Source organism: Capsella rubella, unplaced genomic scaffold (assembly GCF_000375325.1).
Source record: "Capsella rubella cultivar Monte Gargano unplaced genomic scaffold, Caprub1_0 scaffold_5, whole genome shotgun sequence".
In the NCBI taxonomy this organism is placed as follows: domain Eukaryota; kingdom Viridiplantae; phylum Streptophyta; class Magnoliopsida; order Brassicales; family Brassicaceae; genus Capsella; species Capsella rubella.
Window position 1 is genome coordinate 11,034,551 of NW_006238919.1, and position 16,147 is coordinate 11,050,697.

Genomic DNA, 16,147 nt, shown 5'->3' on the forward strand with positions numbered 1-16,147 from the left:
TTCAGAAGAAAATTGACGAATGTTTGTTTGATTATAATTATATTAACCGTGAAGAACATAAATTTAAAGTTGCTCTCTCTTATTATTGTATTTGTATCGGCTCGCTCGATGTATGTGTGATAAAGCTGACGTGTACAAACGGAGCTCTCTGCTCTTCTCGGAGAAATGAAACTCACCACAAATGATCTCTTCGTTTCTCAACCATTATTTCACTGCCCTTGCTCCTCCCACCGTCCTCGCCGTCGCCGTCTCCATGGCCTTCATTTTCCGATCAACCTCAGTAATAAGAAGAACAATTCTTTATCCGTCGCTGCTCTTTCTGATTCCGATCTTCCAACACAAGCCGCTTTCTCTCGCCGCGCTATTCTTCTCTCGCCGCTCCTCGCTTCAGCTGCTTCCTTGATTCTCAAGCCGTCTGTCTCTTTAGCCTCCGAGGAGAGCTCGTCCGCTACAGTGAATTCGCCTGCGGAATCAGCAGCTCCTCCTGCGACCGCCACCGCTCCATCTCCGCCGCCTGCGGAAGAGACTATAACCTCGAGAATCTATGACGCTACGGCCATTGGTGAGCCGATGGCTATGGGAAAAGATAAGAAGAAAGTGTGGGAGAAGCTGATGAACGCGAGAGTTGTGTACCTCGGCGAGGCGGAGCAGGTGCCTACCAAAGACGACAAGGAGCTTGAACTCGAAATCGTTAGAAACTTGAGGAAGCGATGTGTTGAGAATGATAGCGAGCGTCAAATCTCTGTTGCACTAGAAGCATTCCCTCTCGATTTGCAGGACCAGCTTAATCAGTACATGGATAAGAGGTTTGGCTACACATTCTTACTTCGAGCTCGAGATTTTCGTGATCCTGAGTAATTTTCGTTTTTGGTGGCAGGATCGACGGAGAGACATTGAAGTCTTATGTGACAGATTGGCCTCCTCAACGCTGGCAAGAATACGAGTCTCTTTTAAGTTACTGTCGCGATAACTCTGTTAGACTAATTGCTTGCGGCACTCCTCTCAAGGTAGAGTTTTTGGATCTAGTTTAACTGTTTGGAATCTTTGGCTCATCTTTATTGTTTGGTTTGGTTTGATTTTATTGTTTTAATTCGGATCTAGAGTGCTTTTATGATATTTTTTTGAATAACTGTTGGACTCTCACTGATTGATGTTTGTGGGAATAATAATTATAGTCTTCACTGTGTAACTGAGTATGGACATGTTAAAGCTTTTAAAGACTAAAGAGAATGAGCTTCTCAGAAATTTTGCTTTTGTTTGTTACTCTTATAAGAGATGAAAAAACTCTGCTTAATCTGATGTAGGTTTTAAGAACTGTCCAAGCAGAGGGTATCCGTGGACTTTCAAAGGCTGAGCGTAAATTATACACTCCCCCTGCTGGTTCTGGGTTTGTCTCAGGATTTTCTTCATTCTCACGGAGATCTACATTCGATATGAGCCTCCCGACACAGATTGTTCCGTTTGGACCAAGCTCTTATTTGTCGGCACAAGCAAGGGTTGTCGAAGACCATACAATGTCACAAGTTATTTTACAAGCAGTAGCAGATGGAGGGGGTACTGGTCTACTGGTAGTGGTGACAGGGGCAAGTCATGTTGAGTATGGTTCAAGAGGAACAGGTTTGCCAGCAAGGATCTCAAGGAAGTTTCCAAAGAAAAACCAAGTCGTTGTATTACTTGATCCTGAAAGACAGTACTTGCGAAGAGAGGGCGAAACTCCAGTTGCTGATTTCTTATGGTATTCTGCTGCAAGGCCCTGCAGTAGAAACTGTTTTGACCGAGCCGAAATTGCTAGAGTAATGAATGCTGCTGGCAGGAGGCGAGATGCCCTTCCACCGGTAAGAATCATATGGTTGCTTTCATTATATTGACGACCTGTGCTCTTGTATCTTAAAATCTCTTATCAATTGATTTGATAAGCAGTTCAATTCTTTTCCCCAATTTTTTCTTTGTTGAGCATGACTTTGGATTAAGCTTGTATATGACAAGTTCAGAATGATGCAATCTATTCCATGCTTTCCAGGATATTCAAAATGGATTAGACCTTGGTCTGGTGTCACCTGAGGTTCTGCAGAATCTATTTGATTTAGAGCAGTATCCTCTTATTTCTGAGCTTACTCAGCGGTTCCAGGTATATACATTCTGGTTTGCATGGAATATTTATGCTTTGTGCTCTATATTGATATAGCAGAGCTTGCATACCAGTCTAGTTCATACATTACTTGTCCTATATTTATCAAGGTTCTTGAATAGTTTAGTGGAAATTCAATAACGACGATTTACTGTGAATTTGTGATACAGGGTTTCCGAGAAAGGTTGTTGGCTGATCCAAAATTCCTGAATAGGTTAGCTATTGAAGAGGCTATATCAATAACAACCACACTTATAGCACAATATGAGAAGCGGAAAGAGAATTTCTTTGAAGAACTCGACTATGTTATAACTGATACAGTGAGAGGATCAGTCGTTGATTTTTTCACAGTTTGGCTTCCTGCGCCAACTTTGTCTTTTCTATCATATGCTGACGAGACCACCGGACCAGACAGCATAGAATCCCTGAAAGGCCTCCTAGGATCCATACCTGATAATGCATTTCAAAAGAGTCTTGCTGGAAGAGAGTGGACTCTGAATCTTAGAATTGCCTCAGTTGTTGTTGGTGGCTTGAAGCTTGCTGGTGTTGGAGTTGTTTCCAGTTTTGCGGCTGTGGGAGGGTCAAATGCATTGAATGTGGTACGGAAGTTCATTAAACCCGAGTTGGTTGTTGCTCAGAAGCCAAAGAGGTCTCCTCTTCTGAAAACGGCAATGGTTTATGGAGGTTTTCTGGGAGTATCTGCAAATATTCGTTACCAGGTATGATGACCCATTCTGCTCGACAGTGATGGTGTATTTATGTTACTTTGTTGTCTTGGCTAAGGGAGAGCGTTGATGGAAAGACATTATCATTTGATTTATTCCTCTAACATGAAAGTGTCTTTATATGCAGATAATTGCTGGATTAATAGAGCATCGTCTATCTGATGAGCTTTCTTCTCAACCTCTACTTGTAAATACGATTTCATTTGTTGTCAGGACACTTAATTCATATTTCGGAACACAGGTCAGTCTTACATGCCTGTATATTTTATTTCTTTTTCCTCTTTTTTTTTATTTCCTTTTCTCCTTTAAGCATAGTGTCCTGAACCACTTATTTTGGAAGTCCTATTGACTTGATCCCAACTTTTGATAAAAATGTGGCAGCAATGGATTGATCTTGCACGGTCTACTGGTCTGCAAACTCAGAAAAGCATTCCACCCCCTACCAAAGTTCCAGAGGCTTTGGAAGAATCTACGGTGGAATGCGATACTACTGCTGAAGAGGAAAGTGTTGACAAGCTCAATAATCAATGATGCTGGTAAGGCTTCCCCACTAGTTATCAATGCATAATTTTTTGCCAAAAGCCTTAGATGATATAAATGAGGATAATAACTTTTAATCAGTCATTTTTATAGGATGGTGAAAAACTGTAACACTCTTAGTTGACAAATATTTTTGTACAGGAGTTGGAGATGGTATCTCTGTTGGCAATAAGTTGTGGTCCAGAAATACATTGTGGAGTCCGGAACAAGAATTCAGCAAACCTGTTGTGTATGAGTCAGCTGCATTTTGTTTAGACACGTAGCATCATGTATACTGTTTTCTTTCTGGAATTAAAGGCTTTGTCAATGAAGCTTACGTTAGTTACTGATACACAGTAAAAATCAGGAATCTTTGTCCATGCAGTGCAGATATGTTGAGTGTAGGTACCAACTGGAGAAATTTTTTGAAGGTCTTCGTGTGACTCGACATCAATCCTGATAAGTAATTTCCAGATTTGAGGGTGGTTATATCTACAAATTTTTGTGTGCTCAAAAAATACACTGTACTAATACAGCAATGGATGGTGGACTCAAAACCAGCGGTATATAAGTTTCTGCATGTTCACTATGCCAGGTACATTTTGCAAAACTTACTATCTATTCCAATAATATATGTGATTTTTTATTGATTTGGTTTTACTATGTTGCATGTCATGTTCAAGGAACTATACAGGTGTGGAAGGTGCTAAAGACAGTTTTCCTACATTTACAATCAAGAACAGACATTATCACCTACAGGCCACAGTTCAGTTCCTCTGATAAAACCTGAACATCAAGAAGCACAGCTGTGATCGTATCACACTAATTTTTCTCCTTTGAATTCCAGCAAAAGAGCCTTTCACTCACACTCACAGCATCATTACCCGGGTTTGGTAAATGCAACCGACCTGCTTGCATAGGTTTTTCTTTTCTTGTTGTATCTGTTTTTGCCATAGGACATGAGTGCCATAGGACATGTGTGCCATAGGACATGAGTGCCATAGGGCATGAGTTCATAATAGAATTTACTTGATAATTTTCATTGTTGTTAGCTCTTCAACCCACTATAAACCCCACGAAAGTAGACAATCTCATTAGAGATGTTCTTAATCAAATACTTTATCGAGAAGAAAAAACTATGCAAACAAAGATTAGAGTACAAACCCCAAAAACTAAACCTGCGGCTGCAAGCATAAAAAACAATGAGAGAAACAACCAAAGACTTTCTACTTTTTCCAATAAAGCATTCTTAAACGTTATTTTTTTCCAACTGGCAATATCAAAAGAAAGAAGCAATCCCAATGGGAGATCCTGTGATGAACATCTCTTAGAAAGAAAAGTTTGATAACCAAGGAATAAAAAACATAACAAAAGGTCTTAACTAGAGCCTTAAGGTCAACACTGACTGCAAATTTCTCCTCATCCTCTTTAAGCACGAACACCACGGTTGAGACTCACCATACGGCTTGAGCCATCCATTTGCATACCTCTGTTTCCTGAACCAACTCTTCCTGCATACCCTCCTCCTCGGTTCTGCCCTGACCACTGACCATTTTGTCTTCCTCCACCATAACCAGATCTGCTACCTTGCCTTCCTTGTCCATAATTTGTCTTGTCTTGCCAATATCCACCACCACCTGATGCTGCTCCAGCATAGTCCTGATTGTTGTCCCTTCTCCTTGAACTCAGATCCAGACCACCTCCACCGGTTCTAGATTCCATTGCCCTTTCATTGCTTTCTGCCAAAATTGAGAGTTTCTCAGTTAACTGGAAAGCCAATGACTGTAATCTGCTGTGTTGCACTTCATGAAAGACTATGCATTGAGTTGGCTGGTCCCAGCTTGCATGAAGCTCCTCATTAATCATCATCTTGCTCACAATGCTGTGGACCTGTGGCTCAGGGACGTCAAACATCTTGGCCAGCTGATCAAGACTTAAGGACTCGTAGGAGCTAGAGTATGTGAATAGGTAAGTCCTTAGAGCCTCTTCTTTGATCCTATCTTTCACCATATCGAGGATACTATCACGGTTCTTGAGCAGCCTCCAGACATCAAGAGAGTTCAAAACTTCAAACGCCTTTTGGAAATCCCCTTTGGTCAGGGCTCTGGTGGCTGCCATGACGTGGTCACGGACATTCTCAGGCGGTGCTGTGAATGCTTGCCTTTCACTGATCTCAAGCAGGCGACGGAAATTCTTGCTAATCACTCTGCGTTTGGCATCATGGGAGTTTGCAGCCATGTTTGGGACTTCAAGTAGCATGGCACAGATGAGATGAACTGCCTCCAGGAGCTCAAGGTTTAAGTGCATGTGGTACGGCATTTGTCTTCTCCTTTCCATCCTTTCCTGGTAAAACCAAGAAAAGTTCATATCACATATATATACTGAACAAATCAACATGACCATAAATATTTATGCTGAAATGGAGAAAATGGACAGTGCGAAAAGGTAACAAAACGAAGAACCCCAAAATGCATCAGTCCTTGTAATTAAAATTATATGATCAGAAATAAGGTTTGAGTCAGAATTCTATGATCAAAAGGATTTATTTCACCATCTATATGTATTAGAAGATCTTAAATCAGAAGAAGAAAAAAAATGATTACCTGCTCTGGGGTCTTTTCATGGTATCGGCTTTGCGAGACACCTTGGGCAAGCAACTCCCTCACTCTTTGACCAGAGTACAGCTCGGAAAGGCAGCTATGGGACTCAGTGATCATTCCAACCCGGAAGGCGCAAAGACCAAGCTGCGCCATGGTTCTATTAAAAAGAATCTGTGTTGAGATGTCCATGTGCTGGACGTTGTCTTGCAGATGACTCATCAACAAGAGGTCTCTAGCAGTCACAAAGTTGTCCATTAACGCATGGTGATTAATATCACATAGCATTGCACGCGCTTTGGTCCGCTCATCTCCATTTCTGTAGATAAGGGACACAAGAATGTCCATCATAGCACGGCTGCTCTCTGGGAAGGTAGGCTTACGAGGAACAACCTCGGGAACAACGATGAATGAAGTAGGAGGTCCACTTTCCTCTTTGGCCTCCTCAGTTTCTTCTTCTTCTTCCACCATTTCTGCCAATTTCCTCATAGCATCATAAACTTCCTGAGGCTTGTAATATATTGACTCAACTCTTCTTAAGGCTACCTTTGCAGCAGCTTTAAAATCACCCATCCGCTCGAAATAGTCCTGGATGTTCTGAGCAAGGGCCAAGAACATCGGCTCATCCCGCAGTCTCTCAACATACTCACGTGTGTGGGGATCAATGCATTGCAAACTCTTGAAAAACTCAGTGTCAATCCGCTCCAAGAATGCAACCAAATTTCCCCAGACCCGAATTTTTCCATCATAATCAGCAGGCTTTGAAGTTTCATTCTCATCAGGTTCAATTGTGTCATCCACAACAATGTTATTGTATTTGACAAGAATATCCAGTATGGTGAGCATGTTAAGCACACATTTCTTCCAGACATTGATAGGCATGTGCCCGCTGAGACCTGGATTCACATCAAACTGTGCTGAAATAACGCTAAACAAGATTTCAAGCTTCTGCGCAGGAGTCTTGGCAATCTTTGTCAAGTGCGTAAGCTGATCAACTAGCTCAAATCGAGCAGTGCCCTTTTTCCCACGAGCAGCCACAATTTCCTTAAACTTCTTGTTGACCCAGTCCCAAGTAATCTCTTTAGGATCTTTGTTAATCAGCTTCTCCATAAGCTTATCTTTTTTGCTCAGCATCTTCTCCCAAGAAAGATTATCAGCAGGTTCATCTATCTCCTCTTCAGACTCAGGGTCAACGTTACCATTGTCCTCAGAATCATCTTCATCTTCCTCATCTTCTTCATCGTCCTCTTCAGGCTCTTTCTCATCCTCGACTTCTGGAGACTCGCGATATTTGTTGATATCGTCTTCATACTGCTTGTTGTTTTTCTTCAATTTCTGTTTCATTGAGTTCAAAGCCTTGGAATTACTGGTGCTCATCTTCTTCTTTGCTTCCTTATTAGCCAGAGCTTCATTCAAGAAATCCTCCAACATCACAAGCATCTTGATATACAGGGTCGGAGGCTTCACAGCCTCAGTAATCCTCATAACCTTCTCAAGCTGTTTGTTGACCTTATCGAAGTTTTCTTGGAGGCTGACCCAATCATTGATCTTCACAGCATTCTTCATCTGCTCAACGGTGGAGGTCATCTCCTCAAATCGTTTATCTTTAGCAGGCTTAACCACACGTTTGGTATCAAGATCTTCTTCATCCTCACTACCACTTTGAAGGTAACGGTTATTGATGTCGTTATTCTGAACCTCGGGAACCTCTTCGTCAATTTCACTCTCATCTTCACTTTCACTTCCACCCTAGGAACATAACAAGAGATCATTAAGAAACTGAAGCAAGTAACGAAAGTTTACAAGAGACGTATATAAAACAAAAGGTCTGATCAAGGAAACCTGAGCGAAAAAACGAGACGTCATCTTCTTTAGCTGGAAAGGGAAGCAACAAGAACCTGATACACCAAATAGTAAGCAATTTGAATAGCGAAGCAGATGATATATACACAAGTGCATCAAATCCATTCTAATAACCTATAATATTAGGATACAAATATGTCTCAACCTAGATTTGAAACGAATCAATCGTATCACAATAAACCAAACTCGAACCGAAAAATTTGTTGAGCGGGTTGAGGAATGAAGAAATTACCTTGATTGAGACGATGGAGATTTGCGAAGGCAGCTGCTTGAAGAAGATGATGAATCTAAAAGAAAATGTGGCGTAGCCGTCAAAGGCTTTTTGTTGCAGATCGAGATAAAATATATAGAATTAGGGTTTTCGTCATTTACTCATTTTTGAACCGGATTCGATTTTACTCTACCGAAGTGACTGATTCTATTAAATTATACAAACCGAATTGGTCGAACCAGGACTAATTGGCGTAGTGATGGTTGAATTAATTGAGAAAATAACCGGTTCTATCCTTTTTGATCATCATAACTTGTTTGCAGTTGCAGGTGGTGATCATAAAATATTTAACGTTTTCGATTATTCATTTATTACAAGATTTTTTTCTATATCGTTCTTACAGAAATCATACAAATGGAATCAGCAAACATTTTGGCTGAACCAATAAAACGCAGACCGAAACCGAATCACTCGACCAAATTCAGAGAGTGATCGATCATTAACTAAGCTTCGGTGCTTCGAAGGTTTCCACAATTTCCAGACTTGATGCTAAGTAACATTTTGAATGTGTTTTAGGATGTAACCTTCTCCACAACATCAGTTTCATTGATTTTTATCTCTCAGGCTGTCTTTACATCAGTCGAAGTATCTTTACCCTTCCGGAGCCATAAGTTGACAAGAATTGAATCAATCATGATCTACACAGTCCAGAATTATATGTCAATAGTAATAAAAAGTATGCAAACGAATATTATATTATAATACAACTTCTAACCTGGTTCAGGTGTGCAGCTACACAAGGAAGAACCAAGAGCCCTGTCTCACCAAATGCACCTCCCAATTGCTCCACTACCGCCACCATTACCGGTAGTGTTTTCTATGCCACGAGAAAAGACCTCCCAAATTAAGAGATCAAATCGGCGCTAAAGGCAAACTTTGTTATTTACCTGACTTGAAACGAGCAAGACTGCAGTGCCATTTTCCTTTGAGTTCTTGCTACCACCTGAAACACCTGAGAGGATGCCGATCGAAACAGCATTGAATGCTAATAGAGAAAGATGCAGCAATCTGTGGGAAACGTAAGAATCATCTTTCAATACATGTTTCCATGTGCTTCTTCACTTGGTATACTTTCCATATGTAAAAGAAGAGAAATGCATACATTCCAATGCCAACGGCAGCAAGAAAAACCTTAGGCTTAACGGATAACAGCAGTGATCTTGACCTGCTAACTTGGATCCATGGTACCTTAAAATGTTATCATGAGATAAACATAATACTAAGTTCCCCATAAAACCAGATAAACGCATTAACAAAGTGAAGCCATTTGAGGAGCTAAATTGGTTCTACTTTAGAAGTCATAAACATGAACAAAATCCGGTTTCTGCTATTTGATTGATAAGCTTTTGAATAGTCCAAAAACTCGTGGAAAATTGTACTCTTTCAGAATAAAATCTTAACTATAGACATAAAATCTTAACTATAGACATAAAAAACAACATTAAGATTCCTGCAACAAAGTAAAACTCCAAGCCTACCCTGTACGACTTCAGAATTTTTTTTAAATAGTTTAGAAACTATGGAAGACTGACATTTCATGTCTTACCATACTGAGGCAGATTGCGTTGATCTTTGAAAATAGATTACGGTTATTGTCAACAAAGTTTGCAAACCCTGTATCAAACATTGCCACAAGAGATTCTATATAGTCAGAAAATTGGCAGCAATTAGTAGACAGAGGATAGAACTTCATGCTGCAACTATAAGGCGTCTGCTAAAACTATTTAGATGGTTTATGTTATACCATGCAGGGTATCACACTTGAAAAGATAAGAGATGATAACCATAATATTATTGTATGCAATTACTTTCACCAGAAAGAGAAAACACAATAAACGATACTTACCTTTGAATGATTCCCGAATAACCTATAACAGATAAAATCCAAATATGTCAAAGCCCGAGTCTGCAATATGTTAAGTGATAGAACTTCATGCTGCAATGACTGTTTGTGTAATGCTCTAGAACCAAAATTGAATGTAGCCATCACATCAGAGATGTTCTTAATGAAGCATTATTCATCTACTTTATCGAGAAGATTAAAACTAAGTAGAAAAGAATAAAGAGTATTAGACCTCACATAAAACAGACCTGAAAGCACATTAGAAACTATGTAAATAAACAACCAAAGATTTCTTCTTTTCCATATGAGTGACGCATTCCTGTAGGTTTTTTCTAATAAAGCATTCCTATAGGTCATTCCAACAATAGCCAGTGAACATAACGCTTTCACAATTGAACCATATAGCCAAATATTACATGGATTCATCATTGCAAGAAGTAGGTCAAGCAGAAAGATTGTCTCACCTTGCCAATGATTAAAGGAATTAACAGAGTAACTACAAGACTTCTGAACAATTGCTCAGTTGGAAAAGAAACACCTACTCCCCCAGCTATGTATCTCGATACCCAAAATGGAATCTGATAAGAGGTCAACCATGTTAACTTCAGTGACAGAAGATACAATGCTCATTCCATTTTTTACAGAAGACTTTTAATCCTAATCGTAATTCAAGATCATATGCTATTTTGAAACGATCTGATATAGACCAGGAAACAATCTGACTAGAAATATAATTGATTCTGCATGATCATCTTATAGTTTCGAATGGGGAACACTAATAATATGCAAGAGGGTGACTTACACTTAAAATTCCTAATAAGTTTGATGCCACAGTCACCGCAAGCGCAAGAGCAGCATTGCCACCAGCAAGCTAAATTGGCAATTTTGATAAGTCAGTGGAGAATGCAAGAAAAACAGTTATGCACAAAATATTGTTAAGACATATATCAAATGGAGTACGTGAGTAAGGGCAACACCACTTGATAAGGTGGTTGGCATACAGCAAAATATAGCCAGCCCTGTAGATAGCATGAGGACAAAAACTAGTCAAGTTTCGTTTGTATTATGCAATTAATATGCATTTCCTGCCCGTCACTCTTAAATCTAAATGGGATAAACGCAATGAGATTTAGCAAGAATAAAAGAAAACATGAAGGTGAAACTGTTGAATATAAGATCAAAAAGGCAATGAGATTAAGCAGTGAGCCACTTGATCACCTATGTTTGCAAACCATATTATAAATAAGTTTGTAAGTATATTAATTATTGAACCGGTGACAGTGTCACTAAAATTACAGATGCACTGTAAATTAATGGTAGTCAATAAAATATAAACTGTAACAAGGTAAGAAAAGAACATGATCTATTCAAGAAAGAGACAGAGTAACCTGTAACAAGTTCCGGGGGTTGAAGTTGGAACAGCATAATTAGCCGTGAGAAGGATGGAGTGAGCAACAAAATAGAGATCTGAAAAAGAAAAAAAAAAAGAAAAAAAGAGAATAGTTTGGGATTAAGTATGCAGTATAACTAACAGGAGTTATAAAGGAAAGGCATTACCCAACAGGTTGTTATCAAACATGACTGACACTGAATGGAAAGTACATTGGGGCAAAAGGGTTTCTTTTCATTTCACTGTCTTAGTAGTTTTGTAAATGCAGAAATTAATCTTTCATGAACTTAAAGAATATAGAGATCGAAACTAAAGAGAAGGGGAACCGTTCAGAGTACGTAAAAACCAGTGAAGAACATACTAGCCCGAAGACTCCAAGAGGCCATCCTTTAACAGCAGCACCAATCGCTTCAGTACGTAAAGTCAATCCTGTACCACATTACATAGAAAGAGTACACAATGGATAAGCTATTCGACGGAAACAAAGTGATTACTTCCATCACCCTTTATCATATAAAGAACAACAACAAAGCAATTGTACACTTATGCTATTAGCATGACAGAATCACCTGATATAATAAATATTCCGCATGTGCTGATCTTAGTGAAAGAGTATTTGTCTGCAAGACAGCCTAGAGTTGGATTTGCAAAGCCCAGCCCCACTCCACTAACAAGAGCTGCAAACAAATAAACCAACAAAGCACAAACATCCAACTGAAGTGTCAAAAGTAACAAAGTGAGGCATAAGAGTACATAGATGAATTCGAAATGACGTATCTATGCTTCAATTCTATTTATCATTACGGCTATGGCTACGTCCACAGAGGTCACTTGAACTAATCTTCGTTGAAAATTAAAGTGATAAGTAATCTTCATTGAAAATTGAATTTTGATGCAGTCAATCTGCATATCAGACTTTGAAAGATCTAACCATTGATTTTACAAATTGAGAAAAATGGCAAGAGCAATGTGTAATATTACCTAGAGGCAAGAAATTATCTGAAGCAAAAGTCAGCAGTTCCTTCCCAAAATGTAATCTTTTAGCTGAAGGTGAAATGCCTCCATCACCACCAAGCTGTGAACAAAAACAAACATCTCCAACGAGTCAAACAAAGTTCGATCATTTACATCACTTCGATTCATTCTCTAAATAAACTTGGAATCGCAACAAGGACACTAAAACCATAGCGCACATAAAATCGAAGGGACAGCGACAGAGACCTTGTCGGACGGTTGGCAAGCTCTAATGGATCTGGGAATCCATCGTCTGCCACAGGGCTCTCGATAGCGGCGGAAGACGACGGAGCGGGTCCCAAGAGGCGTTGGTTCCCGGAGACATAAAAAGGGGTTTTGGGTTGAAGTCAGGATACTAGCTATCGCCATGAGAGTAGTCTTCAGAATTAGAATCAAAGGTGAACAGAAGAATGAATAATTAAAAAAAAAAAATCCAATGCATTACTCAGCTCTCAATAATCTCTCAGATCAACACTGTAAACAACTCCGGCTTATAGGAACCACTTTCCACTACCACTAGCTAGTGGCTACTCTTATTTGTTTATTTATTTATTCATAATTCAAATTGTATAATTTATTTTCAATTTCAACCAATCATGAGTTTCAGAGTTTGTCTTTCATATCAAATAATGATTAAAAACAATATTCCCAATTCTTGGCTCTATTGAGTCTAATAAGATTGCTATTGACAAAAAAAAAACAAAACAAAAAAAAACTCTAGTCGTCTGAGTAATTGAGAGCGAGACTCCAGTAGTGTGGAACACCAGCATCCGTGAAAACTTTCTTTGCAGCAGATTCAAATGAGCACTCTTGTACATTAAACTTATGAAAACTCGGTTTCTCAACACTTCCTTGCCAAATCAACCGACACTTGTTTCCACCATTCTCCTCTTCTTCTTCTTCTTCCTTCTTCTCTGTCTTTTCCCAGTTTATTCGCTTCAGCATCAGCTTCTTATATGTCTTTATTGATTTGCTATTACCTTCAACCACAACAACACTAAATCCATCCGTCATCACACTGCACCCTGTTAATATGTTCTGTCTTGCATTCATCTCCACTTTGAATCTTGTTTCGGGATGCGACAACTTCTTGTTGATCTTGTACACTGACACAATCGTCTCAACTGTTGTTGGATCACCATAAAGCTTCCTTTTTTTCTTCTCACGTTTCTCTGCAGGAGTTAGCTTCCTCGCAGTGTTCCTATCCCTGTGCGCCTGTTCACGCTCGGCAGCTGCTGTGCGGATCTCTTTCTCAAGCTTGGTTGGGTCTTGGGTTGCTTCAGACGCAAGAACCTTCATTAGGTTGCTCAATTTCACCTTTGGTTTTGGTGGTTCAAGCAAACCTAGTCTAATCATCTTTTGTTTCTCCTTTTCTTTTGCCACACGCCTCAAGCGTCTCAGTTTCTTCTGTTCCTTCTTTGTCAGTTTAAGCAGCTGGGGTGGTGGAGACGCTGATTCTGCAAGTGGCTCTAGGGGGAATTGATGCTCTACGTTACCAATAATTTTTTTTATCTTGAGATGGCTTTCATTAATGGTGTCATTGATGAGGATATTTGGATCCGACAATAAGTCAGTAATGGTGTCATTGGTGAGGATTTCTGCATCCCACCACTCAACATCTGGGATTTGCTCCTTGAGCTTCTCTTTTCTTGCGACACTTTCAGATGATTCTGTCAAATCGGGATTCATATCATCATCCTTTGCCTTTTTCGGATGCCCTTGCTTCACCTTGAAACTCATACGTTTAGGTCTCAAAATCTTGTTTTTCTCAATACCAATCCTTTGATCATAATGGTGCAAGTTCTCTTGTGGATCTACTTCCAGTTGAGGTTTAAGAATCCGAAAAGCATCTTTCTTTTGTTTGTTGATGTTAACTTTCAATGTAATAATACTGCTTGGTTTAGTCACACTAACCACGTGTCCGTGTTCATCTATCTCTCTTCCAAGAGCATCCAAACGTAGAACATGAACATGGGCCTTGGTCGGTTTATGTGCAACAGCTGTCTCTGTGGGAGCAAATCCCATAGGAGCTGCCTGCTCCTGAGCTCGCTTAACAGCTTCGGAGGTTATACTACTACAAGTTTCCACCGCGATAGAAACAGAACTCTCAGTGACTTGTGCGGCCACATCTTCAAACCTGGTCATCCTCCTCCTCTCAGTACCACAAACACTTGATATCCTGTGCGAGACGGTTTAGGGGAATCAGGAAACGAACGGGAACAACACACAAAGTTATTAATTATTATAATATAGGTTTTAGGACTCTAGCTTAAGAAAATAACGCTTTGAACTTCTCAAAACCTTATTGGATATCTCTATTTATATGAAAACATCATTCACAATTCTGTTAAAAAACACTTATGTTTAGATAACGCATAAATATATTCAATCTTTTATCTCTTTGATAATTATGATTCGGTTAGGATTAGCATAGTTTCCAACTCAAGCTATCTTCGAGCTTTATGTCCATATTCTTTATATACCACATCAATAGTTTATCCTAGGTCAACCAGGAATTGGAGTTTTTTACGCAGGAGAATATATCAAAATCTCATAAACATTTTATTTAAGGGAGATTTGCACAACAAACCTTTTTATGATACCATTTTCTACAAGTACCCTCTCTATGTGTCCATTTTCAAAAATACCCTCTTCAATATACAAAATGACTAAATTACCCTCCTTTATTATTACCCATGATGAAGAAAAGAATATTCTTTCCAACAAAAAGAATATTCCTTCCGAAAAATTTCCCGCCAAATTTTCCCGCCAAAAATTTTCGGCAAAAATTTTCCCGCCAAAAAATTCCGACAAAAAAATTTTCCCGCCAAAAAAATTTTCCGACAAAAATTTTTCCGCAATTCCTTAAAAAAACCTTGTAAATATTTATAAATCCTTAAAAAAATCCTTTAAAAACCCTTGTAAATCTTTTAAAAGTCATCCAAAACCTTTCAAAATTTGAGTAAATCTTTTAAAACCATTGTAAATCATTTTATAACATTTATAAACACTTGTAAATCCCTTTAACCCCCTTATAACCGTGATAAATCAGTTAATAAAAACTTTTGTAAACTTCTAAAACCCTTTAAAAACCCTTGTAAATCCTTAAAAACCATTTTAAAGAACTTGTAATACCTTTAAAAACTTTTGTAAACCCTTCAAAAACTTTTGTAAACTTCTAAAACCCTTTAAAACTTCTTATAAATCCTTTAAAACTATTTTTAAATCTTTGTGTGCCTTTAAATACACTTTTAAATCTTTTTAAAAACACTTGTAAATCCTTTTAAAAAACTTTTAAAAATCCTTGTAAATTTTTAAAATCCTTGTAAATCCTTTTAAAACTGTTATAAACTTATAAAAACTTTTAAAAACCATTGTAAATCATTTAAAAACCATTTAAAAACCTTTGTAGGCTTCTAAAACCCTTTAAAAACCATTTCAAATCTTTTAAAAACCATTTAAAAGCTCTTGTAAATCCCTTTAAAAACCCTTGTAAACCCTTTAAAAGACCCTTTAAAAAATCTTGTAAACCCTTTAAAACAATTTGGCGGGAAAATTTGAAAAAATATTTTTTTTTGCGGGAAATTTTTTGCGGAATTTTTTATGGCGGGAAAATTTTCTCGGGAAATTTTTTTGGCGGGAAAATTTTATCGGAAATTTTTTTGGCGGGAAATTTTTTCTCGGAAAATTTTTTGGCGGGAAAATTTTGGCGGGAAATTTTTGGGGGGAAAATTTTTGGATGGAATATTCCTTCCTTTGGGAAAGAATATTCTTTCAAATATGGGTAAAATGACAAT

At 38.6% G+C, this 16,147-nt stretch overlaps 4 protein-coding genes across 15 annotated transcripts; 1 reads left to right on the forward strand and 3 right to left on the reverse strand.

Annotated features, from left to right (window-relative positions):
• Positions 1–77: 77 nt before the first annotated feature.
• Positions 78–4,416, forward strand: LOC17884828 (protein RETICULATA-RELATED 6, chloroplastic). 12 transcript variants are annotated; one of them, XM_023782178.1, is made up of 11 exons: positions 78–806; positions 878–1,007; positions 1,305–1,835; positions 2,021–2,128; positions 2,299–2,847; positions 2,981–3,094; positions 3,235–3,389; positions 3,535–3,662; positions 3,758–3,835; positions 3,909–3,967; positions 4,067–4,416. In XM_023782178.1, exons 1-7 carry the CDS (start codon positions 166–168, stop codon positions 3,382–3,384), a joined length of 2,223 nt encoding a protein of 740 aa, XP_023637946.1. In that variant the 5' UTR covers positions 78–165; the 3' UTR covers positions 3,385–3,389; positions 3,535–3,662; positions 3,758–3,835; positions 3,909–3,967; positions 4,067–4,416. The 12 variants fall into 12 exon arrangements, with proteins under 12 accessions (XP_023637946.1, XP_023637947.1, XP_023637942.1 ...); XM_023782179.1 differs by having other exon boundaries at positions 3,934–3,967; positions 4,056–4,416; XM_023782174.1 differs by having other exon boundaries at positions 3,740–3,967; positions 4,056–4,416.
• A 163-nt stretch (positions 4,417–4,579) lies between these two features.
• On the reverse strand, positions 4,580–8,175 carry LOC17885722 (eukaryotic translation initiation factor 3 subunit C). Its single transcript, XM_006290521.2, has 4 exons — positions 8,065–8,175; positions 7,812–7,867; positions 5,976–7,718; positions 4,580–5,715 (listed from the first exon to the last, which is right to left on the reverse strand). The coding sequence occupies exons 2-4, from the start codon at positions 7,833–7,835 to the stop codon at positions 4,801–4,803; spliced, it is 2,682 nt and encodes an 893-aa protein (XP_006290583.1). The 5' UTR covers positions 7,836–7,867; positions 8,065–8,175; the 3' UTR covers positions 4,580–4,800.
• A 198-nt stretch (positions 8,176–8,373) lies between these two features.
• Positions 8,374–12,854, reverse strand: LOC17886757 (probable sodium/metabolite cotransporter BASS4, chloroplastic). The gene is made up of 14 exons (XM_006292326.2): positions 12,558–12,854; positions 12,318–12,411; positions 11,906–12,013; positions 11,698–11,765; positions 11,335–11,413; positions 10,907–10,965; positions 10,749–10,817; positions 10,411–10,524; positions 9,950–9,971; positions 9,650–9,717; positions 9,206–9,291; positions 8,991–9,111; positions 8,819–8,920; positions 8,374–8,741 (listed from the first exon to the last, which is right to left on the reverse strand). Exons 1-14 carry the CDS (start codon positions 12,717–12,719, stop codon positions 8,664–8,666), a joined length of 1,230 nt encoding a protein of 409 aa, XP_006292388.1. The 5' UTR covers positions 12,720–12,854; the 3' UTR covers positions 8,374–8,663.
• A 213-nt stretch (positions 12,855–13,067) lies between these two features.
• LOC17887382 (protein RDM16) lies at positions 13,068–14,495 on the reverse strand. Its single transcript, XM_006292856.1, has one exon. The coding sequence runs from the start codon at positions 14,493–14,495 to the stop codon at positions 13,068–13,070; it is 1,428 nt and encodes a 475-aa protein (XP_006292918.1).
• Between the last annotated feature and the right edge of the window lie 1,652 nt (positions 14,496–16,147).